This window comes from Botryllus schlosseri, chromosome 10 (assembly GCF_051294905.1).
Source record: "Botryllus schlosseri isolate E-star chromosome 10, Bs_hap1, whole genome shotgun sequence".
NCBI lineage: Eukaryota > Metazoa > Chordata > Ascidiacea > Stolidobranchia > Styelidae > Botryllus > Botryllus schlosseri.
The window spans coordinates 11521431-11547710 of NC_137245.1; the positions used below are offsets into that span (position 1 = coordinate 11521431).

A 26280-nucleotide genomic window follows, 5' to 3' on the forward strand; every position below is an offset into this window, starting at 1 on the left:
ATCGTCTCTCCCCATCCAACTCGAATCATCACAATTAATATTCGATTCGTATTCACGTACTCGAATGACTGTGCCCAGCCCTAGTCATAACCCAAACCTTGAATGAACACAGTACGGCACTGCATGTAAACTTAGTATGGTTTAGCCCACATTTAGAGCTTATGGAAAGGTGGCGTTAGACAGTAGCAATGTGACGCCGCAGGTTTGTGTTCACGTACATGTTCACAGCGAACACTGGATCAAATTTTGTGTTCAAATGATCCTGAACCTTTCAGGGGTTTGCACCGCTCCTAATTTTACAGGTTCTCATTTCTGGGTAACAACAAATACTTAGTCGAAGGATAATGCTGACCTTTGTGGAAGTTATTAAAAGGTTTTGAATAGATGATTCCCGAAACGAATTGTCTGACGTCCCACCATCGAGGTTCATGGAGAAGTTCTTCATAAATGCGAGAGAATTCATCAAACTCTGTCTCTGCTAGGAAACTGGCTGCAAGGAAACTCTTTATTCTTTGATGACAGAAGTGGAATACATAACCGCCTAACAAGCCGCGGGGAACTGGAACCTTTGTCATAAAAATATACTGAGCTTCAGCTGCAGAGACATCAAATTTCTTCAACAATGTTTCGTCAATTATCATTTTTTTTTCCATACTTCGAAACGCCACCGATTTTAATTTGTTCATTATTGAAAAAATCTTTATACCATTTCGGATGTTTTCTATGGTTTGGAGACATGATATAATCCCATTGTACAATTCTGTGGCTGTAGTCGGAGGATCTCTGTTTGAGTCTCTTCCCATCACATTTGCCGTAAGAATCAGGAAAACCGGTAGAAAAATAGGTTCAAGTAATCGGGGTGACATAGTTTCGATTATCTCCCACAGTTTCTCCCCCTTCTCTGGTAACAGTGAGATGAAAAGCCTTCGCGCATCTTGTGGGGCAAAACCTTTCAGGACAATGATATTCTTTGGCCGGACCTTCACTGGTAACTCCAATATCTTGAATTCACGCGAAGTTATAAAAATTTTAACGTGACAAAGGATACTACGAGCTAAGATGCTGTACATGATGGTCGAGGGGGTTGCAATTTCATCACATCTTATTTTTCTGACACTATTCTCATCAAAACTCCATGTTGTTTGATCCAACCCATCAAAAATTAAAATTGCGTCAGTTTGGTTTCCCATCAGCCATTCGAAAGCCCGATCCTCTTCAGTTTCACATTTGTAAAGACCACAAAATAGAAATTTCGAAGGTTTCATCAATTTGTCTTCTTGGAGATATTTTAATTCAACATAATGAACCATTTTCGGCTGGTTGTTTGGTATTGCAAACGATGCGCGAAGCGCTTCCTGAGCGATTCTTTGGATACATATGGTTTTTCCTGAACCAGCTGATCCGATGATGGCAGTGATGTCAACTGCCTTGAATGGTTTTGATCCTGTCTTCTGCAATATCGACCCCATGAAGTCTTCGATTCCTATCACCTCATTTCTATATTCGCGATCCTGATCAAATCCAAATTCATCAGTCATCTGATCTCTATGATGATTCCTAGAAATCGAAGAATCCAAATCAAGTCTTATAATCTGCGGGAAAACTGCAAAATCAGGTTCATGGAGTCCTTCATCCTTGCAGTAGTCAAGGATGCGAACTGAAGTCTTTTCTTTCGTCCAGTTATTAACAGTTTCAACGAGTTTGTCATTGCTGATCTCTGTCACAAATATTTTAAAGAAGTTTTCAATTCCACACACACAGTGTTTGTCATTCATGGCATTGCATATGCTGCATATTGCTGAAAGCTAAATATAAGCTAAAAAGCATTCAAATGAGTTATTTCAACATTTTTTACAAAACGAAATGGTTCTCGTTGACTCTCATTTGCATGCAAGAATGTAACAAAATCGTCAAAAGTCAATATCACGTGAGTCACTAGTGCAAATACCAGTGTTTTGTTACTGATGACCACCTATGCCAATTCACTACATGAAATGCTTACTCCAGAAATGAGCTTGGTTTTGGAAAAATGACTTTCAAGTCTAATCGGATAACGGAAACTATAAATCAATTTATTCATATTCGTAGCCCAAAGTTCCTCTTCGTTGTTTCCTTTAATCTCTGAACATAAACCTGTTTGCGAATCATACCAATTGTACAAGAATTGATAATATGTTTTTATGCATCTGAATGCCTGCTCCAGATATATTAACAACTAAGGTCATACTAAGATTGTTTGAGGTAGTCTGGAATTGCAAGGTCAGTATAGTGCTAGCAAATTGTAGGCCACAGTAACCGCCTTTAGTTGTAATTGCGAGTCTGGAATGTGTATACGTATAGGAATCACTTATTACCTCGTTTGAGCTGAACTGGTTCATCGTCAACAACCTCTGGAATGTCTTCTTGGCAGTATCCTGATAGAATAGTGCTTCTGATTTATATTAGGCGAAGCATTGCTGACATGAAGTTGAAATTTACGAGGGTAAGTCAGCACAGATTCTATAACTAAGGAAAGCTTTTTCAGTTCGTGACCCACTTTGTGCTTCATTGTGCGACCATGAGATATAACCGAACGAATGAGAACGTAATGCAACATACAATCAGTTGAGTGAGTAACTAGTTGAACTAGATGCCCACAAGTGAAACTGGGCGACAATTCGAAAATACGGGTGTTTCAAGCAAACAAGAATACACGTAGTAGATGATTACAAATGAGAAAGCGCATGTTTGAAATTTCATACTGGTGACGTTATATTTTGTAATAGGATTGTTGATAAACAACGTTCTTTCCAATTCTCTACTAGTTGCTGACGACCACCCATGGCCCTGGAGAGTGTCAGCCGAAAATATTTGGGTTCATTTCAATGTGAATACACCATTCAATTGTATATTGAAGTTCTGTACTTCCAAGAAGCTCCCCATAATTGCAAGCACGCTCAGAAGCATAATTGAAAAACTTCAATCCCTTCAGTTAACACAGAAGTAAATAACCACATACTAAATATGCATACAACCTTCGTTTACATAAATCGATCCAGTGACTAGTTTGGTAATTCCGTCATGGATGCCGGCAAATCGTGATCCAACCTTTCTGATCCTACGATGGTATAATAATGGGTCGATATGTTCAAGCTTTGTTGTAGATCCTAAAGTACGAGAAAATTTTGAATTCCACGTAGACAAAGGAATCATCTAGGAATGATTTTAATTTCCAAGGTGGTAAAATTGAATCGGACTTGAACAATACTGTGGTATTACCTCTAGACCAGTGGTTCTCAACCGAGGGTCCGTGAAACCTCTAAATTAAAAAAATGGCCGAGACAGTTTCGCTTCATTTCTGGTAAAACTTCAGGACTCGCATCAATAGAATGAAATGAAATATCCTACAGTGCAAACTCAGAGCTTACTGATATAAACACATTGCTGTTTCGAGATATTTCGTAAGGGAGTGTGGAAAAATTTCTACAGAAGTTTGAGAAGTAAGATCAATCACGGTGACAACGAAATGTTTGAAAAAATCCATTTTCTCGAGTGACATAAATATCCACTATTCCATAGTAACTGCAAGATGAGCTTCTAGATAAAAGCGACTAGGCTGGACGTTATATTTTCATTATCAATCTGTTTCTCAATTTTGATATCTTATTTGTTGTGATAAAACCCAAAGGTGTCGTCAGTAGTGTTACTCGTTATTATTACATTCGCCACCACCTATTGTGGCAATGGATTTTCGTTCATATCAAATCGAAGACGCGGATTTTCACGACATCACCACATATTCTCAGATACTAGTTACAGAATTCGCTTCGAAATGATAAATGTCTACTAAATTTTTACATGAATGGTATGATATTATATTCAAGAATAATCGTTTTGCTACACCTAATATTTGCACACGACAGATACAGATACACGATAATTTAGCTAAAATTTAACTAAAACTTTGGGGGGGCGTGGCGGTCCAAAAGGGGTCCGCGAAGACAAAAAGGTTGAGAACCACTGCTGTAGACCCACCTGGTTTCAATTGAATGCCGAGTTGACACCAGGTATCATGACGGACATCTGAATGAAAAAATATAAATTGGGAAAGCTGTTTTTGAGCTGGATGCATTGTTTAGGTCAGTGTTTCTCAGATTTATTTCGATGGCGTCCCACTAATTTGTTTTTACTATACTGCATACCACTAGGATCCTGAATGAATTATTTCACTCAAAGGTAGCGGTGTTTGTAAGCTATTGGTGTTATTACCACAACACCTATGAATAGTAGTAAAACACGATTTAATGTGATACATGCAACTCAAACTTGCTCGCGGCCGATTTACCAGTTCTAACGATGCATAAGGCAAGTAGGCCTTATTTGAGGGAAACTTACACAATGACATTCTGTACCGGCACTGTGGAGTTGGCTCCTTTTATCTCGGACTCCAGGCGTTTTCAATATACTGGGTCTGACTCGGACTCCAACTCCAAGAATTTTAAATACAACGACTCCGACTCCTAATATTTTCTTCACAGTACTGAGACTCCAACTCCGATTCCGACGTTCCTGTAAATCAGGGGCGGGCATATTCTCCAGTCGGTGGCGGGATTCCTGAATCTAAACATTAGCCGCGTATTTATCCATCTATACAATGAATTAATTTATTTAATGTACACTTTAAGTTCAAAGCAAGTAGCACAAAAAACAGTATTCAATGAATTCATTATTGTAATGTACTTCAATAGCTGCTGAAGTCAATGAGACATCTGCGGTTGATCAAAGTTGTCAACAAGTTCTTTTGACTCTGGCTCACATCAGTTAATTGGGACGCAGCTTTGTCTTGTTTATGATCATGATGGAAAATATTTGCTCGGAAATGTATGCAGACCCGAACAGAACATCTTTCTCAGGTTGGCAAATTTGGACTCATTCACTGACACAAAAACTTTTGTCCCTGTTTCAGGTTGGAATTCCTCTTTCAGGGTAGAATCTGTCTGTAGGCGACTGAAAATCCCGTCTCGGGCCGTAAGTTGCCCGCCCCTGCTCTAAATCTACTCAGAAAACAATACCTCTATTACATTTTTACATGTGTGGTTTGCAGAAATTATAAAAACTGTGCTCACAGAAAGAAACCCTTAAGTTTGTGATGGTTCAACAATGTGAAAAATTTCATAACTTCTGCAACTGCTACAATACTTTTTAGTATCATTTGGTTTGATTTCAAAGTACTTGGACTCAGAGCATTTTAACAAACTCCGACTCCAGCCAGTATGTGCTTCCCCAACTCCGACTCCAAGGAGTGCTACAAAATTTCTGTGACTCAGACTCCAAGAGAAAATTTAGTGAAACTCCAACTCCACAGCCCTGTTCCATACCCATAGTGAAACTTTGATTTACTATGTAGCAATTCATGCTAGGCATGAAAAATCACATTTTCAAGTATTTGAATATAATTGTTGTTGTACTTGCTTTCGACATGCTCCGTACAAAACGTTCTCGCGGATCGCGTGTTTGAGACCCCTGATTTGAATAGAAACCAAGGCAGGGAACCTTTGGTCACACCACATGTTGAGGTACGGGTCACAATTCTTATTTTCTGCATGATTCGAATTAAGGTGCCGTTTAACAAGAAGGGCTTTATGGTAGCGTTAGAAAGGTTTTTCATGCAAACTACACAATGCGGCAAACATTGTCCTCTGTATTTGATTGCGCTGAATCCATACCTATAACGTAATCTGGATTATACTTTAGTTGTAACAAGGATAAATATATCTGATCGGTCGCTATATTGATGGAGTAGTCGGTTAGCACTAGTCTCGTAGTTAGCCAATCTCACAAATTGCCTTACTGCATCTGTGTGCAGCAATGATACCAATGACAAATTGCTGCACAGCTTAGAGTGATTTTAGCTACTGCAAAGGACAGCAAATTTTGGACTGAATTCATTTTAAAGCGCTAAACTCTTTGCGTACCACTGAAACTACTCTCACATACCACCAGCGGTACGTATACCACAGTTTGAAAACCAGTAGATTAGGTAGTCAGTAATGCATCTTTAATTCCAAGCATTGATCTTCTAATATAGTAAGCCTGAGGTAAACTCAACTCAGCTAACACTCTGCATGTAGTTCAATTGATGGGATTAACCTAATTTACATATACATGCCAATGCGGCAGTCACCATCTGAGTCCCACATTGCAACAAAGAATTTGTCAAAATGTTCTAAGTTGGAAATCGTAGGATGACGCTTCTACCCAAGCATCACACTCCCTAGATATCATAGCATGTGCGACTATGATCAGATAACGACTTGCGATTCTGCCATCGAACAACCCTTAAGACACAGTCAATGTACTAAATATTATAATAGCAATCAGTTGTCCATAGTTGAGCGTGGGTAATTTCTTTTTATTCAAAGGTCCTCGAATTATAATATCTGCAAAAGTCGTTACTCTGCTGCGAAAAAGAACATCTTTATACTCTGGGGATATTTTATTGCTGTACTGTAATTCGGTTGTTTTTATAGATGAATTTCTTTCTGTTAAACCATAACTGTGCGTTGTGAAATGACATAGGTGAGTAGGTGTCAATATGATGTCATCTGTCTGTATTTCGAGTTTGGTTAATCACATTTAATGCCATTTGCTCCTGATACATGTCGAAAAGCCCCCAGTGGAATAAATTAGGCAGTATGAACATATTGCTTGTTGCATTATTTCAACCGTAATGGAAAAGAAAAGTCTATTATAATTCAAAACATTGATGTACTACTACAAAGCTTTTACTCACCACATAAAACTTCAAGCTCAGTACCATAGACGTTTGAGAAGTTGTGAATCTTGTTGAGGTCGCCACTTTTCAAAATATCATTTTGACGCCAATATATGAGAGTGAGCTTCTTCGAATGTTTGAGGAGAGAAATAATGTCATTGAACGAAGGACGATACAACCAGTCGATCACACATTGAACAGATACAATCTGTAGCATAAAATATATTTTAAAATAGGGACTGGAAACGTGAATCTTGTAAACAAACCTTCTTTTGCTGACAAACTTCCAGTGTGCTTTGTACATCTTCCGAGTTTCTAACATAGAACGACCAATGGATACTGACAGAAACACCTAAAGAGGAGATTCCATTCCCGTGTTTTCCAACATCGATATATTCTTCTGTGGTAGCATTGCCGTCAGCAATGATATCCAGACTTTTAACCTGAAAAAAAAAACACTTAAATATCGGAAATACTATGAACCAAATGAACTAACCTGATACTTTTTGACGAAATGTTCAATCGACGGCCAATTGATGTTTTTGTCTTTGTAACAATTTAATACTAACGCTTCCGCCTAAACGAGAAAGATCCATCATGAATTGACATACCGTCATCAGGATTGATCAGTGAATACATGTCAACATCATGAATATCACAAACAGCGACAGTGCAAGGCTTACTTTACTATTAGTGTCATGCCTCTGTCTCACAGCTGACTAGAAGCCCTTCTTATCGACTGGTATTCCTGTTGCCAGGCGAAACGTTGGAACACCGATTGTTATATTGCAACATAACCTTGGCCGTGCTGTCAAGTTTGTTATTTATCAATGGAAAAACAACTGTAACACGGACCAGAGTTGCCAAATGCCACAATTCAGGCGTAATTTTTGCACTTTTTATTGTAGGTTGGTTTCGGAACTTTAAGGTTAGACACTATCCTGTCACTTAAGCTCTAGTCGATTAGCACAATGAAAAGTGGTTTTCATCACATTACAAGGGTAATCAGTGCTCTTGGTGTGCAGTGCACTCAGGGAGTATCTGAGGTTGTTCGAAATAAAATTACAGGAATCACATTTATATCCTACATCCTATCAATCGTCATATTGCAACACACCAACTTAGGTCACAGGTCGATGGATTTCTCCTTTGCAATAGTTGTAAATTCAGTCTGAATCGTGAGCGGATCCTAGGATTGTTTTTTATCAAAGTGTTTGATCAAAATGCAGGCACATCAGTCAGCCATTGCTGACGTATTTCAACGTTGCATGACAGCATATTCTTTAAAGACACTGTCGATTCTAAAATGAGACTAGCTTTGATCTTGGTGTGATGCGATAAAGCTTCATTGACAATTAACAGTCATGTCACAGAAAGTTATGTTCATGGGCCGACTCATTGGAATTGTTGTCTTCAATGCTAGTATGACACATGTGGATCCGACTAATCCAATTAGGCTATAAGGCTATAAGGCCACTCCGAGACAGTTTTGGCACCTGGGTAAGTTGAACAAAATGGTTGGTTCCAATATACCCCGAATATCAAAATGTGGCAGTCATGCCTGTCAAATTGTCTCAGGTTTCAGACATTGTCCCCCAAGATTAATTAATTGAAAGTTACTTTAGTTGCGATTAGTTTTTACCTAAAAATGGAAAATTTTGCTATAAAAATTTTCAATTTTGACATTTTTGACATAACAAAACTATTTTTTGACAAATTTATGACTTATGAAAAACTCACGTAGTTAAGATATGTAATATTTTACGGGAATTTGAAATTTATTGCAGTAGGCTCTCTATGCGGAACATCATATGGCAGAAGTCCGTAGGCGAGAACCCCACTTTATCTTGTTCTAGATACCTCGTATTGCTCAAATGACCGGAATCGGAAACTGAAGATCACTGAGTGAACATCAACCTTGCTTGGCTGCACATATTTGTTTTCCAGCAACTCTTCATTATCAAAGTTACAGCTCAATACTCCTACTCACTTTCCAGCCCAAAAACTTGGTTGCTTTCTGATGAAGTCCAGGGTACGATTCGATCCCTTCCGCTGGTGAGTTATTCTGAAGTGAAGATCTAGTTTGACACGAATAAGCAAGACACTAAACACACTAGGTATTGCCGCCGATTTTATTTGTCATCATTTTTTTTCTATGCAAAACGGCTTTTCCTCTCCGACACAACACACAAAAAGACTTTTGGAAACTAGTACTATGCACGGCCTACATTGCGTATTTCATCTTCATATGTCTTCGTGCATCGTGGCGTGGTAATGGCCGACGCCAAAATGCCTATTTCTATTTTCTATAATTATGCGTATTCTTCCGTTGGGAAGTCGTCATAACATGTTTAATTCATGTTCATTCACTGAAAACAATTAGGGCACCCTTCGAGCTAACGGATCAGGGGTTTGGGTTGCAGCAGTTTCGGTCTTGGCAAGAGGTCAAAGTTCAGTCGGTCTTTTTGGGACTTTGGTATTGGAAACATTTCGCGCTTTAATCGCACTAGAGGGCCATTCGACTATATTAAACCATATATTAATATGTAATAATTGGTATATTCAGGGTCTAATCAAGGTTGTTAAAACAACAATCGGGTACGGTTTCATATACCCTGTGGTTGCTTTGTGTAACTATAAGTAAGTCAACTGAGAATGGGATGTATATATCTTCTCACATTGAATTTAGTACTGTACCCAGTTATTAATTTCAACATGAATGTAGTCCAAACAAAGCAACTCATATTATATAACGTTCATGCGAGGTTATAAACCACAACACGAGATAATATCATCCCATATGATACGATGAAGAAATATTCTGACGATTTAATTTTGTAGCTCTCAAATACAAGTATATTTAGTTATTCATTTCGTGCACAAAGCTTCAAAACTTATGTTATGTACAAGGGCCTCTCACTCTCAATCAAAAGTGATATACAGTGCCTCCTTCTTCGATTTTCACATGCTGTGCGCTGTGGAATGAAATACCTAATTCGAAACATTTTGTTGAAAATAACCCTAGCAAGCTTAACGGCAGTGTTTTAAAAAACGGGAAATTAGCGATCTAAAAGTACGCGCAATTTGTTTTATATGAATTATAATAACCCAGTACATTTATGAAAACCTATGTAGCAAACATCGTCGCGTAGCGCGACCAAAAATGTCGGGATTTGACATGCTTTCTGAGATGTTACTTTGTTCTGAATAATCCTTAAGAATATGTCCTACTACCACATCATCTACTGCGAAGCCAATTTTCCTCAGCGCCCCCCATATCGCCCCCTGAGCATTTTCGCCCCCTTTAAAATCGCCAGCGCCCCTAGGGGGGGCGCTGGAGGCAAGGTTAAGAACCACTGGGTTTAAAACATCAATTCCTATCATTATTTCAATCAATGTCTTTGAATGAATCAGACATGCGGTGATTACTTCACGAATGTAATCGATTGCGATTACGATTACGATTACTTGTGAATCCCGTGATTACGATTACGATTACAGCAAAATCAGGAAATAGTCGATTACGATTACATTTCAAAAGTAATCAAGATTACTCACGATTATATTTGTTTTGCTTCTTATAACTAATATATTGGAAGAGATATTGGAGATATTGGAAGACAATATGAGGCTTTCGATGAAAATAAGGTCTAATGATATATCAACTTTCTTTATAAATCATGCGTCATTTGCTTGTTACGTCATAATGCACCCATTGCTCAACTCTATGCAGGACTATTCGTCGCACCCAACGATTTGCATTCTTGCCAAGTCCGTAACTGCCACACCTCAAACTCCCTAATAGAACCGGGAGCGAGCTCTCAGGGGACTCAAAAGTATATCGTAAATCAACATAAATTATGATAGAGTATTTTCAAGAGAGTTAATTAACTTGAAAATTTTCTTCGAGCTTCGGAATTTAATGTCTCTAAATAGCTTGATTTTGAAATGCATACCTCTCCCCGTCAAGAAAAAAAGCATGCATAATTTATAGGAATATGCATTTCGGCGGCAGTCATTGCCCCGCCACGACACACCAAAAGACGTATGCACTTTCGGCCAACATGCAACTCCACCAAGTGTGTTACCAAAGAATGACCTTGGGTATGTGTCCATTGTCAGTGGCCGCGCTCTGTGGGGGTGACGAATAGTCCGGTCCCTCCAATCTGAGCCCCAACAATGCAAATGCTAGCCGGGGCACTCGCAGAAGAATGAAGACATGACAATTTGTGTGTGCGTCTCACGAAAGTTTTTCTTTTAGTCTGCTACGTTTGGGCGACTACAGTATCTTTTGATTATATAAAAGGCGGGAGGTCGCGAATTAACAAAACACAATAAAATAATTATAACAACATACCAGATGCTATAATTATGAATTACGTGCCCCCAGCTCTACCGGTAAATCTGAATGAATAGCGATATAATGCAATTACCAATATTATGACGAAATTCAGTCATCAACTTGAAAACTGACCACCATGGGGCCCCAATACCCAGGGCTGTAATGACTCGAGTCGCGATTATTTGGTGACTAGACTTGACTCGAGTCATTTTTTCAAATGCGTAAATTGACTCGACTTGAGTCAATTTTTGTATTGACTCAACTTGTACTCGAGTCATTTCGCGTGACTCGGACCAAGTCATATGACTCGAGACTAGAACTGCCAAGACAGACATTCCATGTCACTTCGAAGAATAGTAAAGTTACCACATTATTTGTATTTCGTCTATCAGTCCTGGTACATGGAATAGGGCCGTAAACTGTGAAAACTGGTGAAAATTACTATATTATGAATACGAGCCATTCTATATCACTCGAGCAGAGTTGAAAAAAGTGAGTTGAATCGGTTTGATCTGAAAACTGATCTGTGAACATACCAACCTGGACTCGTACTCGAGTCAAACACTATGACTCGAACTCGACCCTATACTAGCTGACTTGGACGAGGACTTGACTCGGGGGTGAATTGAAAATGACTGGACCTGACTCGAGTCAAAACTATAAAAGTGATATTGACTTGTGACTCGGAACATTGTGACTTGGTTACAACCCTACCAATACCAACGTTTGGAGTGGGGGACGAATTGCTGTTTTGGTCCTGATTGTACCTACAACTTAAAATTCTACCTCCCACTTAATGCAGATACTGCAAGCTGCCGTTACGAGAAACGGCAAAGAACGGCTCGGTTATGATATACATCAGCAGCTGTTGATTACAACCATCGTAATGTTTTATTTGACGAGTACAAAATTTCAAATCTTTGTCCGGTGTACGTACAATACATATGTATACTACATAGATTGGCCTACTGCTCGCCAAGCAGCAACGGCCAAACTGCGTTTAACTAAGCATAACCAATTAACCAAACATCAATACATAAGTTACTATAAGAAACTAGTCAGAGTGGTGATTATTATCCTGCTGCGAGGTAGTAGCGTCTTGAGCGTATTGATAACCTGATATACAGCATATGGCCTACACTGTTCTAACAATCACACAACAATGTACATCGGATATATATTTACTACGTGTGGATACATCTTACGCAAGGGCGAGCAAAGCTAATACTTCTGACGTAATAATGAGCAGTGGCGTTTGAAAATCAACCGTTTGTGCTCTCAATAACCTGGTAAAATATCTCTTCCTTGTTCACGAATGTTCGGTTATGTCAAATTCATTGTACAAATAAAAAGTAATCGTTCTTTCACAAAGAAATCGATTAAATATGTGAAGTAGTCGATTACGATTACTTAGGATTTTTTTCGAATGTAATCGATTACGATTACTTGAAAATGCTGTAATCAGGCGCGTAGCCAGCCGAAAAATAAGGCTGGGGTTTGAAATAAATGGGGGGAGGGTTCGATTTTTTCCGAATTTAGTAACGTAGCATCGATTCATTAGGGTTAAGTACATGCGATGCGTAAATAACGATTATACAACATCCCCGTATTAGCGATTATAGGCGTATGATAAGATTGTCGACGAGTCCGGAAGTGCTGTTAATTAGCGACTCCCTGATCTGTCGTGAACAATGAAATACGCACCGTCGAACATTTGAATACGCGCGATTATCAACACGCTGAACGCGCTTATCAAAGCGTCCAACAATTAAATACGCCCGCTCATCAATGCGTCTTGCGTCTTACGTAGCCCCGGCGACGATTTGCGCAAGTAAAAATGTACGAGTTTTTATGGAATATGTGCTATAATGACGCCGATTTCAGGTGGTTCAAACCTTACCTCTTATAACTCAAGCCCGAAACCCGAAACCCCCCCTGGCTACGCGCCTGGCTGTAATCGTCGTAATCGATTACGATTACTAATCGCGATTACCCAATGTCTGGAATGAATATATTTTATACCATCTCAGCTTTTATGCTTAAAATCATGGATTTAACATATCTAGCCTATTGCTTAAAAATATAGCGCGAAAGACGTGAGGCAGAGATGGGCCAAGACCAGACTTGTACAAACTACTGAATTTTCAAAAAGCGCAACTAGAACTATAACTAGAACTACTCAATTTTTAAGACTCGCAACTATAACTATAACTAGAACTACCCAATTTTCAAATTACGCAACTAGAACTAGAACTAGAACTACTCAATTTTCAAAACTCGCAACTATAACTATAACTAGAACTAACGAAATTTAAATATCGGCAACTAACTAACTTTAACTAAATTTATTTCTCAATCAACTCATTCTTTTTTATTTTATTCGAATTCGGCGTTCCAGACTTCCACATGAACGTCGGTACAGCGAAATTACTGAAAAATAAGACATACAGAACTTTTCTGTAATCAGTACAGAATAAACTAAACCATTTTCTGCAGCGGTTATACTGATTGCAGCGAATCAACATGAGTCGTGAACATGTTTTTCCGTTGAATTTTGCCCTTATTGGGGAATGCAAAATCCCAGCATGCGAGAAAGCCCTTCCACTGGGCGCAGATGTCGCGCAGTCATCCCAAGAAAATCTTTCGCCAAGTTCCGTAATTCTGGCAAGTCAGTCATATTCCGCCAACAGTTTAGTACATTCTGACCCAGGAGTAGACGCTGTTCCCTCGCATACTTTTTCACCTCATACGGGCCGGATTTAACTTCAAGCGGACGACACTGACTTGGAGGTAGAAAGTTGAAGAGTGAGATTTTCGGTTACTTGTGAGTTGGAGAGCCAGGAGGAGACGACCCAGGCAATTTCTGCAATTTCCTTTGTAAAGATACCTTGGGTGAATCCAGATCGTCTTCTCTTTGTGCCTGGGCAGGCGTGGTCGGCATCATCATCACAAATCAAATCTCGTAAGTTTAACAGACGCGACAGCTTAGTTCCGAGATAATACTCGCCAGCGCACAGCAGGAGATCACTAGTTCACATTCCAATTAGTAGGCCTAAACAACCTCAGCGGGAGGTCGCGTGTCCCTGCGCACTGTCGATTGTTGTAAATTTGCCTAAGTTATCAGTGAACTCGGCATAATCAATGTATTAACTATGATCCAACAATGAGTATTTGATCCTTTGTCATGATCACGTTTAGTAACCCTCAGTAATTAACCTCACTTGTCACGCACAGGGCAGGACACACGAGTGTTTTCTAGTTATTCGGCAACTACTATTTTTTTGAAATGCACAACTAAAACTAGAACTAGAACTACGGAATTTTCAAAATCTGCAACTACAACTAGAACTAGAACTACAGAATTTTTAAAATCCGCAACTACAACTAGAACTAGAACTACGGAATTTTCAAAATCCGCAACTACAACTAGAACTAGAACTACTCAAAAAACTGTTAGTTAGTTGACCGTCAACTAACTAAATGTTTAGTTTGTACAAGTCTGGCCAAGACTCACCTGCGATAGCACAATTCACCACAAACAGCTCACAATATATAACTGGTTAATTGAACCGCGACCAAATACAACCATCAAAGAAATCACTAGGAATCACCTCGAGCATAGTCTGTGATATCCTACATAAATCATCCGGCAGAACATTGATTTTGATAGATTCTGGTTTGAAGAGTCTGTTGAAAAATTCTGTGATGGAGAATCGCTGAATGTTCTGAAACCATTCGAATACGAGTCTTCTTGTCTGTAAAAGTAAGATCGAGCTTCAACAAATCCACCGGTGTTGCAGCTGCTGCTGTATAAGAGGAGTTTCTGATGTTAGCAAGCGTATACGATGAACAAGATGATATATTAACCGTGGTTCTGTTATACCTACCTGCTTGCCCTTGTATGGCACGGGTTTAAACGTTTGCTTTACTTCAGTTAACCAGAAAGGAACAGAAGTCAATTACACATGTTACTTTGGCTACTACATCGGGCCAGTACTTTCATTTTTGCCGACATCAAATCAACACCATACAAACTTTCACAAGGGGTGCTATAATTACAGGCTTCTGTAGGCAGTGTCAGCACTACGATTAGGATCCCGCAAGCTAAACCTTGTTTGGATAATAGTGGCCATGGATATGAGAATCTTGGTGACGAATCTATTTACTCGACTGTGCCACCAAGATATTGGGACATAAAGATGTCAGTGAGATTATGTAGCCTACTTGTCTTGTACCCCTATATAAGTCCGTAGGAATGGTTTCAAAAAAAATCTTCGATAGCTCACCGTGACGTCGAAATGTCCAAAAATACCTTTGCCACTTATATTGATGACATCTCCTCGGCTCGTTATTTCAAAATCCTCCCCGTCTGTTGCAGTCAATTTGAGAACCTGAAAATTTGTCACATTAGAAGGTAGAGATCCAATATGCCGCAACGTTGCAGTTGGGTGGTGTAAACATTTAAAAAATACTTACACTAGAAATTTAGTTTGAGGCTTAAAAGATGCAGAAGCAACATGTTTCTATGTCAATTCCATAGAGAACTGTTATAAAGACCTTCTTGGAGGTACAGAACTTCAATACACAATTGAATAGTATATTCGTATTGAAATGAACCCGAATATTTTCGGCTGACACTCGTCAGGGGCAAACATGGGGTAATCGTGATTAGTAATCGTAATCGATTACGACGATTACAGCATTTCCAAGTAATCGTAATCGCAATCGATTACATTCGAAAAAAATCCGAAGTAATCGTAATCGTAATCGTAATCGACTATTTCACATATCTAATCGATTTCTTTGTGAAAGAACGATTACTTTTCATTTGTGCAATGCCCATGACATAAACTGAACTATGAACATTCATGAGCAACGAAGAGTGTGATTTAAAACAGGATTTGGAAAGCAGAAATGTCGGGTTTTCAAACGCCTCTATACTCATTATTGCATCACAAGTATTAGCTTGGTTCTTGACTGCGTAACGAATTATCCGCACGTAGTAAATAGATATTCGATGTAACTAATGTAGTACTGTGATTGTAAGAACACCTGCTGTGGATTATGTCACTGCACTGATCATTACACTGCACACTAGGGTTGTGCATAATTTGGAAAATCTCAAAAAAGATGCGTATCCATGTCTCATTCTGTAGATTAGTGATGAAAAACATCAATGAACCTGCAATAAGCTCATAGTAAAGTCGTTAACATTTGTCTAAATGCGTTTGAAAGTAGCTACCGTAGAGCGGGCGTGTTAGCGACCATAGAACGACGAGAAGACTAGTAATCACGAAATCACGTCTCTTGATTGGTTATTCAGCTATGCCTGTATGATCACGACCACAGCGGCTTGCTGATTATGTGCTTCTATTAGTCCAAGGAGATCGCTAACTGCAATGATTATGTAAGCACATTGTACATTAGTGATTTAATAATAAAGTGAGACATCTGGTCATTGAATGTTTTAGTGTTAAAACTAGGTAACAATAGGTTTAGTGCAACAATAGCCTCTTACAGGCATGACAGAGGTGAAACAACGAATGATTGTGAACTTATAGAACTAAGTATAGATCCAAGAAATTGATATATGATATGCTTGAGATTACGCCAAGTGGTCCTGCTTTTCTGGGTGCAGGTAAGGCATATTAGACATCACCAAACTGGTGCAGCATAACATGTGAGATGGATGCTGGACACAATCCCGCATACATGCTCAGAAGATATGTGGCCGACCAGGTAGCTTACATTGGATTTCTGAAGAAGAGTGTAACTACCACACCGCTTCAATTCATCCTTTTTTTGTCCATGTCTGGTTTGATTCAAGCATTAGTCGTTATGCAGCCGGTAATGATTTAACATTCATTAAGGACATGCTAAGCAATGCAAGCAAACTGTCTTTTTGCTGGTCCTACCAGCACAGTCTGTGCTTATCTTTAGACCTCTTTGCCCAGCATCATTGAGGACTTTGACAGCACTTGCAGGTATGATTTATTATGCTGCAAGAATCTGACAAGTGCCAAGCATAAATGACTGATTCATCCAGCCCTTACAGCATTCAAGACTTCAATTATGTACCACGACAACAGCATAATAAGATCAGACAAAGTAGTGTCAATGTCAAGCTTTATATTTGTATTCAATGATGGTATATCCCCTCTGAAACTAGAAATTCATTTGCCACTTGCGTAAGCGCCTTTCCAGTATTTTTCCGCGTGTTTTTGTACTTTCCATCAATGAAATCAAGGCATACGGGCTACAACGGTTACCTTCACAATAAGCCATTCAGTCATGTATTTGAAGATTGTGAAGCAGCTGTTCTTATAGTTCATCATGTATTTCGTAACTTAACATGTTCTGAATTAATCCTAAATCATTAGTTGCGGACCAACCTACAGCCAGCCGACAGCCAGCCAGTTGATCAGCCGACTCCTTGACCAGCTGATCAAAAATCCGCCAACGTCGTGATCACTGAAGCATAGCAGATTAGCCAATCAAACGCCGTGATTTCGTGATTAATAGTCTGCTTGCCGTTCTATGGTCGCTGGCACGCCCAATCTACGGCAGCTACTTTCAAACACATTTAGACAAATGTTAACGACTTTCCTGTGAGCTTATTGCAGGTTCATTGACGTTTTTTAACCATAATCTATAAAATGAGACACACGCCACTACCTCACAGCAGGATAATAATCACCACATGGCCTAGTTTCGAATAGTAACGTATATGTACAAATTGTACATTCTACAATGCATAGATGTTTGGTTATGCTTAGGTAAACGCAATCTGACCGTAGCTGATTGGCGAGCGGTAGGCCTATTTGCGTATACAATGGACAACGATTTGAAATTTTGTACCCGTCAAATTAAACATGACAATTTCTACATCGAAGCATTAAAAACCAGGCTGCTGATAAAAAAATCATAACCGAGCGAGGCAGATCGAAATATATGTATCAAGTGGATTGCAGTCAGAAGTGGATGTTTACCTTATCATATTCTCATACGGCCCTACTTAAAACGGGCAACAATTGTTCTTTCGCAATTTTATACTCATCATTCGGATATGCCACTAGCCATCCGCTTACACACCATGTTAGCGTGGATTTAAGCTAGAATCAGTACCGAAACAGCACTTCGCCACGGCCATTCTCACAAATCGTGATCTTGTGCTCCCCATAAGGCGATCAATAAAGCTTGTGGCGGGCGAAGTCCCCCAGAACCCCTTTAAAGGCCGGGCTTTTCACAAGAACTGGAAAACACGATTTGATGCGATGGATCCGCTGTGAACTTGCTGTCAAGTCGCGCCAGGCGCGAATATTTTGGCACATAATTTACGACTATAACTTTATGGTATGTTGTTAACTCGTGACCTCCTGTCTGCTATATAGTCAGCAGATATTGGAGTCGCCCAAACGTAGCGGACGAAAAGAAAACTAAACGAAAAACTTTTGTGAGACGCACCAAAAATTGTCATTTATGCACGTGGTTCATCATTTTCCTCAGTGAGTGAATCCGGTGGCATTTGTATTGTGGGGCTGAGATTGAGAAGACTATTCTTCGCGACCATCCAGCACAGCTATGGACAATGGACAAATACACAATGTTTCGGCCAATGTAGCATGTCTAGTTGTGTTGCGGCGCGGTATTGGCTGGCACCGAAATGCCTATTTCTGTGTGAATCAGGCCATGGTATATTATGTCATACACAGGAAATGACGTCACTATATCTCATTTAAAAATAAAGACCTTCTCTCATGAGGCCTATTCATCGCATTGTTGTCTTCCAAAGATAGCTTCTCAGAAGCAAAATGAATGTAATCGTGAGTAATCGTGATTACTTTTCCAAAGTAATCGTAATCGACTACTCGCGGATTTTGCTGTAATCGTAATCGTAATCGCGTGATTCATAGCCTAAGTAATCGTAATCGCAATCGATTACATTCATGAAGTAATCACCCCATGTCTGGTCAGGGGTAATCGTCAGCAACTAGTAGAGAATTGGAAAGAACATTGTATATCAACAATCGTATCACAAAATATAAGATTATGCTGATCGATCAAAGGCCATTAATTCTGCCATTGGCAAACATCTGTTAGATAATCCGATTAGTGCGAATAATTATCGAGACGACCGATTTCGAATCATTGGGCGGGGCCGTTCACAATTCCATTTGTGTGCCTTGGAGTCGACTTTTATCAAAATACACCAACCGAAACTCTGTCAACAAAAGGAATTTGTGTACCACCTAAAAATAGTTGAACGCTCTCTCATTCGAAATTTCATTCTAGTGACGTCATATTTTGTGATACAATTGTTGATATACAATGTTCTTTCCAAGTCTCTACTAGTTGCTGACGATTACCCCTGACGAGTGTCAGCCGAAAATATTCGGGTTCATTTCGATATGATTATACTATTCAATTGTTAAAAAGACCTGGCAATCCAAACACGAAAAGTTCTCGTACAAAACCTCCAACAATTCATTTTGACTGAAAAGGGCTTTAGTGCACCAATTGACATCAAAACAGTGAAAAGAAGTCGTTTCGTCACGAGACACTTGATGGCCTTATGCGGGGAGCTTTTGAGCTGGAAGTTGTGCCTAGCTGATCTGAGATTGCCAGTAATATTCAGCAGCAACTGAGTGATTGATGATCAGTACCCTACTTGTAAATTTGAATAAAAAAGTGTCAACTTTCGTCATCTTGATATAGTGTAATACCTTCGGTTCGGTTTGTGTGGCTGTAATTTTGATACAAGTTAAAGTGACCAAACGAATACATGCGATGCCACACACCAACATGATAATGACTGATTTTGTTTTCCAGCAGCAAGTCCTTTTAGACAAATGGACGTCGTTAAAATAAGATAAAGTGCACTGGATTAAAGATACATTCATGCGACCCCCATAATACGTATGTGTAAAAATGACAAGAGAGAGGCTATTTTGATTTTCATAGGTACATTAGAGCTGTTCTAAAATGATTTTTTTTTTTTCAAATTGAACTGGCTACATCACAAAATTGTTGGATTACCTTAAAAACGCTGCACACCAATTTTGGTTCAATTTCAACCTAGAGTGACATTGCTATAAGAGAAAAAGTTTAGACTTATTTAATAAAAATGAATATACCGTAGATTTTTTTCAAATTTTACTGGCTACCACATGAAATTGTTAGAATTTTACCAAGTTCGAACCAGTAGACACGAAGTTAGTGATGTTTAAAATTTGAGATTTCAAATCATAGTTTTCACGTGGGTAGCCCTATAATAAATAATTAAAGAATTTGCCACCGTAAATACTACTTTCGTCAAATCCAAAATTTTGTACTGCAATAATTTTGCTGGTATTGGTTGGAATTGAGTCCAATTTGTTGTGCATTTTTTTTCCAGACAGCCTAACAATTTCATGGGGTAGCCAGTAAATTTTTTTAAAATCCATTTTAATTTTTACTAAATAAATCCAAATTTTTTTTCTCTCATAGCAATGCCTCTAGAGCAGTGGTGGCCAACCTTTTTACTATTCATGGTCACTTATGTAGCCTACGGCCTCATTCCAGGACATTGTCGCAATGAACTAACTGGACACCAAATACCCATGTTAACTGTCCATGTCCAAATTGTCCATTTCCGGTGAAATCCGGACTAATCTGCTTTTTCATTTCGTCTTACTATACGCATCGAAATCGCTAGTGCTCATGCAATGAATAGTTACTTGTAGAGGTAGTGGGGTAATTCCCTGTCAACATGCAAATATTTTTTAAATCCGTCTCCACACCCTCGCAGATTTATCTCTAAATTTATATACAACTAAAGCATCTAGTCTAGTTCCAAGTACAACGAAATTTATTTCGGACAATTTCGTTGAACGGCTCTCGAATTATTGTGGTTACTAAACCATGAAATTTGGCAACATAAAACCTGTGTATGATTGTAACTGATATAGCTCAGAGGTTATGAGAGTAAAGGTTTGAATGTTATTTAGCAATAATTGTTGGTACATTTTCGTAACTTCCCATGAATTTTCCCGCTCCACAGCATTGAGTCAAGGTTCAAAACGAGATTTCAAAATTGGCATATGTTAAAATCTGTGATGCATAACGATATCTTTCAACTCATCTGGTGCAATTCTATTTAAACCAAAATTCTCAAGCAAGGTGTCATATGAAAGCTGTTTCCAACTAGAATGCCCAAAACTTAGTTTTATTATAGATATTTGACAGCAACATGGTTAAAATATCATAAGGTGCATAATGCAAAAATAGGATATTTTTTATTTAATTTCAATTCATTTAATTCAGTGATTATCTGAATTTGCCGTTATTCTACTTCTTATATGATAATGTGTTTCAGTAGATAATCATTGCCATGCTCAGAAAGTACTTTGATTTATTGCATGTGCATTATGCATGCACGGGTGCTTCTGGGTTTACCGACTATCAGTAATTCGAGTCAACATCCAAATAATATTTCAATTTGTCTTCACACCCTCTCAGATTTCTCTGCAATATCATGTAACAGCTAAAGTACCCAATTCTTAGTAGAATAGAATTTAATTACTATAACTTTATTGATTGGTTCTTGAGCAATTGCAGTTTGAATAATGAGGATTTCATGCTTACTCAACAATGAAGTTTGTGGAAAGTGGGAACTTGTGTATGATTATAACTGCTAAAATCATTACATGCTGTTATATAAGCTGCAGGTTGTAATGCTGGTAAGCCCTACTGTACGGTATGTTTTGCCTATTATGACATGTGAGCAGCGATGATTCTCCAAGTTGAAGTATTTGAATAAAGCAGCACGCATAGAACACCGATGTAAATAGGCTAATTATTACATGGGGTGACTGTTTACTAAGGCCTTAAGGCCCATCATCGTCATCCTGGGTCGTACCGGATTTTCACTGGTGCGACGAATAAATGATTGATTAAATGATTATTTTATGTTGTGATTGTCAGGTTTCCATGAAAATGTAATTGAGATTGTAATTGAGCATAATTTTGATCAAATTACAATTACAATTACACAAAATAGAAATGCTTCAATTACAATTACATGAAAAAATGTAATTAATTACATTCAGCCCAATTACAAATTACAATTGATCCAACTCTGGAGTGTAAAACGAGTTTCTATACTTGCTACCGATATTACCCCATTAACAAGTTATACAGGAGTAGCCAACACCCCAATCGCACGGCTTTGGTTCTTATGATACAATAAACATATGAAATCAACATGGATCTAAGCGAGCGAGATTTGGAAAAAAAAGTTTTTTTTGAAAAACCCTAATAACCAGTGCCGGTGCCAAGCCCGAGTAAATGGTCGGCATGGTCACATGAAGCTACTGGCAAAAATACTTCAGCCAAATCATAGTGTGGACAATTGAGCACTAATCCACTGTGGCAACCACAAATAGCGAGACACCAGAAGACTCTCCCTCATTCGCTTTTGTATTTCAGATTTGTTTATGAGTATTACCCATAACAGTTTTCTAAAAAAATACATTCACTGTGGTTCTTGTTTATATATACTCACGTGAATTCGGGCCTTCAGGTATTTTCCAAAAATCTGCATGTCATCCGTATTTATCGGGCATACAGTTAAATTCAAAGATCGGAGACGCCTGCCCCTTGCAATCAGTGACCCAACAACATGTACTTCATCACGACTTAATTCCATCAATGGTAAAGAGATTTTGGAGAGTTGCTTCATTAGATTGTCGTTGTTTGATTCATAAATCACGGTGAATAATTCCATACGATCATTGCCAATGCCAGCATTTTCCATTTGCAAGAGAATCGAACGGAAAAGAATCTCTTGTTTCCTTGTCTTATCAGAGACTGCAATATAATAAACAAAATCATTTCAATGACATCAATGCAGAAATAATACCGTGCATCACGGTGATAGCAAGAAATCACGAAACTAACACGATCCTGGAGAATTTTGCTTGAAATCATCATCATTGTTTCATGAAAATTTTCATGAAATCAAAAACCATAAGATTGCGATATAATGAAAAGATAGGAGGATACCTATCTTTTCATTATATCGCAATCTTGTGGTGTTTTGATTTGATGAAAATATCACACTATAACGGTTGTGAATAATAGAATGAATCGCAACCGCCATCGCTAAATGCCTGTCATTGAAACGGAATGAGTGGATAGGCTAGGGTTACCATATTGTGGGAATCTGAAAAGAGGACACTTTTTCAACATTTTCAGACTTACAATACTGGAGTAAAATCCTGAAAAAAATTGGAAATTTTACCCGACTTTGTGGTTGACTAAAAAAATGTCATCTTTCCGGCATTCTATGAGATTTACCAATGGGTGAATAAAAAAAATCATTTTTCTGGCTCAAGTCCCGAACACCTCGTCGGACCTCTACTTGGCCGCTGACTTCCTATATCTCTGCAATTTTCCGTGTACATTTAACCAGAATTCTCAAAAAAGAGGACAAATTCTCAAATAAGAGGACATTTAGGCGTTCTCCGAGGACACTTTCAAAAAATGTAAAAAAGAGGACAAATCCTCTTTTAGAGGACATATGTTAACGCTAGTCTAGGCTACTCCCGCTTAAAGGCAGAATTGGCCAATATTGGGAAGACCGGCAAAATTTGTGGTCATGCGGTACAAACAGATTCTGATCAGACCTCATCTTGGTTGCAAATGACAGACCCTTGCAGCAATGTTCCCTCTAAGCTGCGCACATGTGCAAATGCACAGTGCTGACAAGGTCTCCGCGCACAGAAAATCCAAGTTGCGCACAAAAAATTCGAAGTGATGACCTTTTATAGTCGTTACGCACTGTTGTCCAAGGATCTGCGCAGTAAGTTGGTGAGTGTGCGCAGACTCTTCATAAATTAGAGGGAACATTGCCTTGCATGACTCTGGAATCTGACCCTGGCTCCCTTATCATTGTCCGATGATAAAAATCACTGCGGCCACGTCATCATGTGTGGAAAGCAACTGTCGTGCTCTTGATCAATGAGTATACTCCGACAGTATCTTACAGATTGGGGTCGATGGCTAAGGTAAGGGGGATGGCAGAATGTGATTTCCTATAATATTTTCATAGATCAAGACAATTAAGTGGTTGAAAATTCCGCAGACTTCAATCCGGAGTCTTGTACATCTTAACAAACGAAGCTGAGAATAATGCAATGTCCATCAATTAACTAAATGCACAGAAAGATATGGGCGTAAGATCCTACAACTGACATTAGGATTGTTCAAAGAAACATTTTTACCCAAATTTTACTGGCATTTTTAGGTTGCCTAAACAAATAATGCACACCAAATTTGGCTCAATGCTCAACCACTAGCAGCGGAGCTATTCCAATTTTAAATTTAGATGTATACCAAAGTATTTACTAACTTGCCGAAGTGAAGTGTTTGGAAAAATCAATGTCACGTCACAAGTTCGTGCTCATGGTGAGCCTATTTTAAAATTTTGTGTTGACTAGAACCAGAACTGTTCAGGCGTTATCACTGTCCCTAGTAATCAGAATTAAATATAGACCAAGATGGTCCATAGCGTAAAAGAGGTCAGGAAACACTGAGGTAGACAAGAGAACTGTACGTATACATGCTGACAATTTAAGCACACAGTAAAAGGATGGTATTCTCCTTGAGTGAATGATACTGACCTCTGTGAAGCTCATTTTTGTATTTCGATGACAGGATTCCTGCAACAAATCTCCGAACCACAGACCATCGTCGGTGATGAAGGTGTTCTTCGTCGAAGCGATAGAAATCATCGATGTCCATTTCAGCTACGAAGCTCGCCGCAAGAAATTCCTGCATACTTTGATGACAGAAGAAGAAATTGAAATCTTTCTGCAAAAAACGGCAGCTGATTAGTTTGTTGCCCGGAATTTTAGACATCAAATCTTCAACTTCTGACGGGGAAACCCCGGATTGATCCAGGTCGGCCTCTTCGAACACGACTCTTCCTTCTTGCATGCCACGAAATGCCATCTTTTTCAGACTTTTTATTATCGCCAAAATTCCTTTGTTTCTGATAATCTCTACACTTTCAAGATTTAATACGATTCTATTGTATAATTCTGTGACTGTGGTGGGAGGACCTCTGTTTGGATCCCTTCCCATCACAATTGCCGTTAAAATTAGGAAGACCGGTACACAAACTAGTTGCAGCAATCGTGGTGATATAGCTTCAATATTTTCCCATAGCACAATCCCATCTTGTCCAAGTAGAGCAATGAAAAGTGTTTTCGCATCTTCTTGAGTGAGGCCTTTCAATGAGATTATTCTCTTGGGTCGGGCCTTTGATGGTAACTCCGAGACCTTGAATTCACGGGAAGCGATGAACATTTTAACGTGACGAAGAACATTGCGAGCTAAGATATTGTACAAGATGGTTGAGGGGGGTGCACTTTCATCATTTCTAATTTTACGGCAACTTTTTGAGTCAAAAACCCATCTAGTTTGATCAAGACCATCAAAAATTATAATGGCTTCAGATTGGTGTTGGAGTAACCATTCAAAAGCGTGATCTTGCTTGGATTTACTATCAAGGCCACGGAAAAGAAATTGGGGTAGTTTCATCGATTCATCTACTGGGATTTCCTTCAATTCAATGTAATGAACCATTTTTTTCTGTGGGTGGTCCCGAGACATGCTTTCATTTTCTTGATCTGCTGACAAAATTTCGAGCGCTTTTCGGGCCATTCGTCGAGTGAGAGTTGTTTTTCCCGATCCCGCTGAAGCGACAATGGCAGTGACTCCAAATATGCCATCTGAATCTAATCCATCTCTACCCCATATTGATTTCATGAAATCTTCCACTTTGATTGCTTCGTTTCTGTCCTCTTGATGACGGTAAAATCCCACTTCGTCCGTCAACTGATTTTGGTAACATTTATCCAGAGGCAAATCTGAAGTGGAGGTATCTTCCATTCTTTCTAGGTCTTTTATGGATAAATATTTTACCGCGAAATCAGCATTCATTTCCAGAACTTCGTGGCCTGCACTATAATAAAATTGTGATTATAAGCCAAAACATATCTTTCGTTTGAATATATAGTTAACGAAGACATGGAGATAATATATGTATGTGTATTGTGTAGATTTAAAACAAATCAATATCAATTTGATGATAACGATCACACACGAGAAACATTGAAGATATTAAAAAGAATATGATTAT

At 38.8% G+C, this 26280-nt stretch overlaps 2 protein-coding genes and 2 long non-coding RNA genes across 4 annotated transcripts in view; 1 reads left to right on the forward strand and 3 right to left on the reverse strand.

Moving 5' to 3' along the window:
• LOC145449128 (uncharacterized) overlaps positions 1-20879 on the forward strand; it is a 44597-nt gene extending 23718 nt beyond the window's left edge. Inside the window, exon 2 of the long non-coding RNA XR_013918144.1 lies at positions 20825-20879. This is a non-coding gene — a long non-coding RNA (uncharacterized LOC145449128). The remainder of the gene's footprint in view (positions 1-20824) is intronic.
• LOC145449138 (nucleotide-binding oligomerization domain-containing protein 2-like) lies at positions 264-2435 on the reverse strand. Its single transcript, XM_080327604.1, has 2 exons — positions 2355-2435; positions 264-1717 (listed from the first exon to the last, which is right to left on the reverse strand). Exon 2 carries the CDS (start codon positions 1536-1538, stop codon positions 297-299), a length of 1242 nt encoding a protein of 413 aa, XP_080183730.1. The 5' UTR covers positions 1539-1717; positions 2355-2435; the 3' UTR covers positions 264-296.
• On the reverse strand, positions 6798-7333 carry LOC145448384 (uncharacterized). The gene is made up of 3 exons (XR_013917890.1): positions 7251-7333; positions 7021-7197; positions 6798-6962 (listed from the first exon to the last, which is right to left on the reverse strand). It is a non-coding gene; the product is annotated as an uncharacterized LOC145448384 (long non-coding RNA).
• Positions 20880-24707: 3828 nt separating the features above from the next.
• Positions 24708-26055, reverse strand: LOC145448719 (protein NLRC5-like). The gene has a single exon (XM_080327183.1). It carries the CDS (start codon positions 26028-26030, stop codon positions 24708-24710), a length of 1323 nt encoding a protein of 440 aa, XP_080183309.1. The 5' UTR covers positions 26031-26055.
• Positions 26056-26280: the final 225 nt, after the last annotated feature.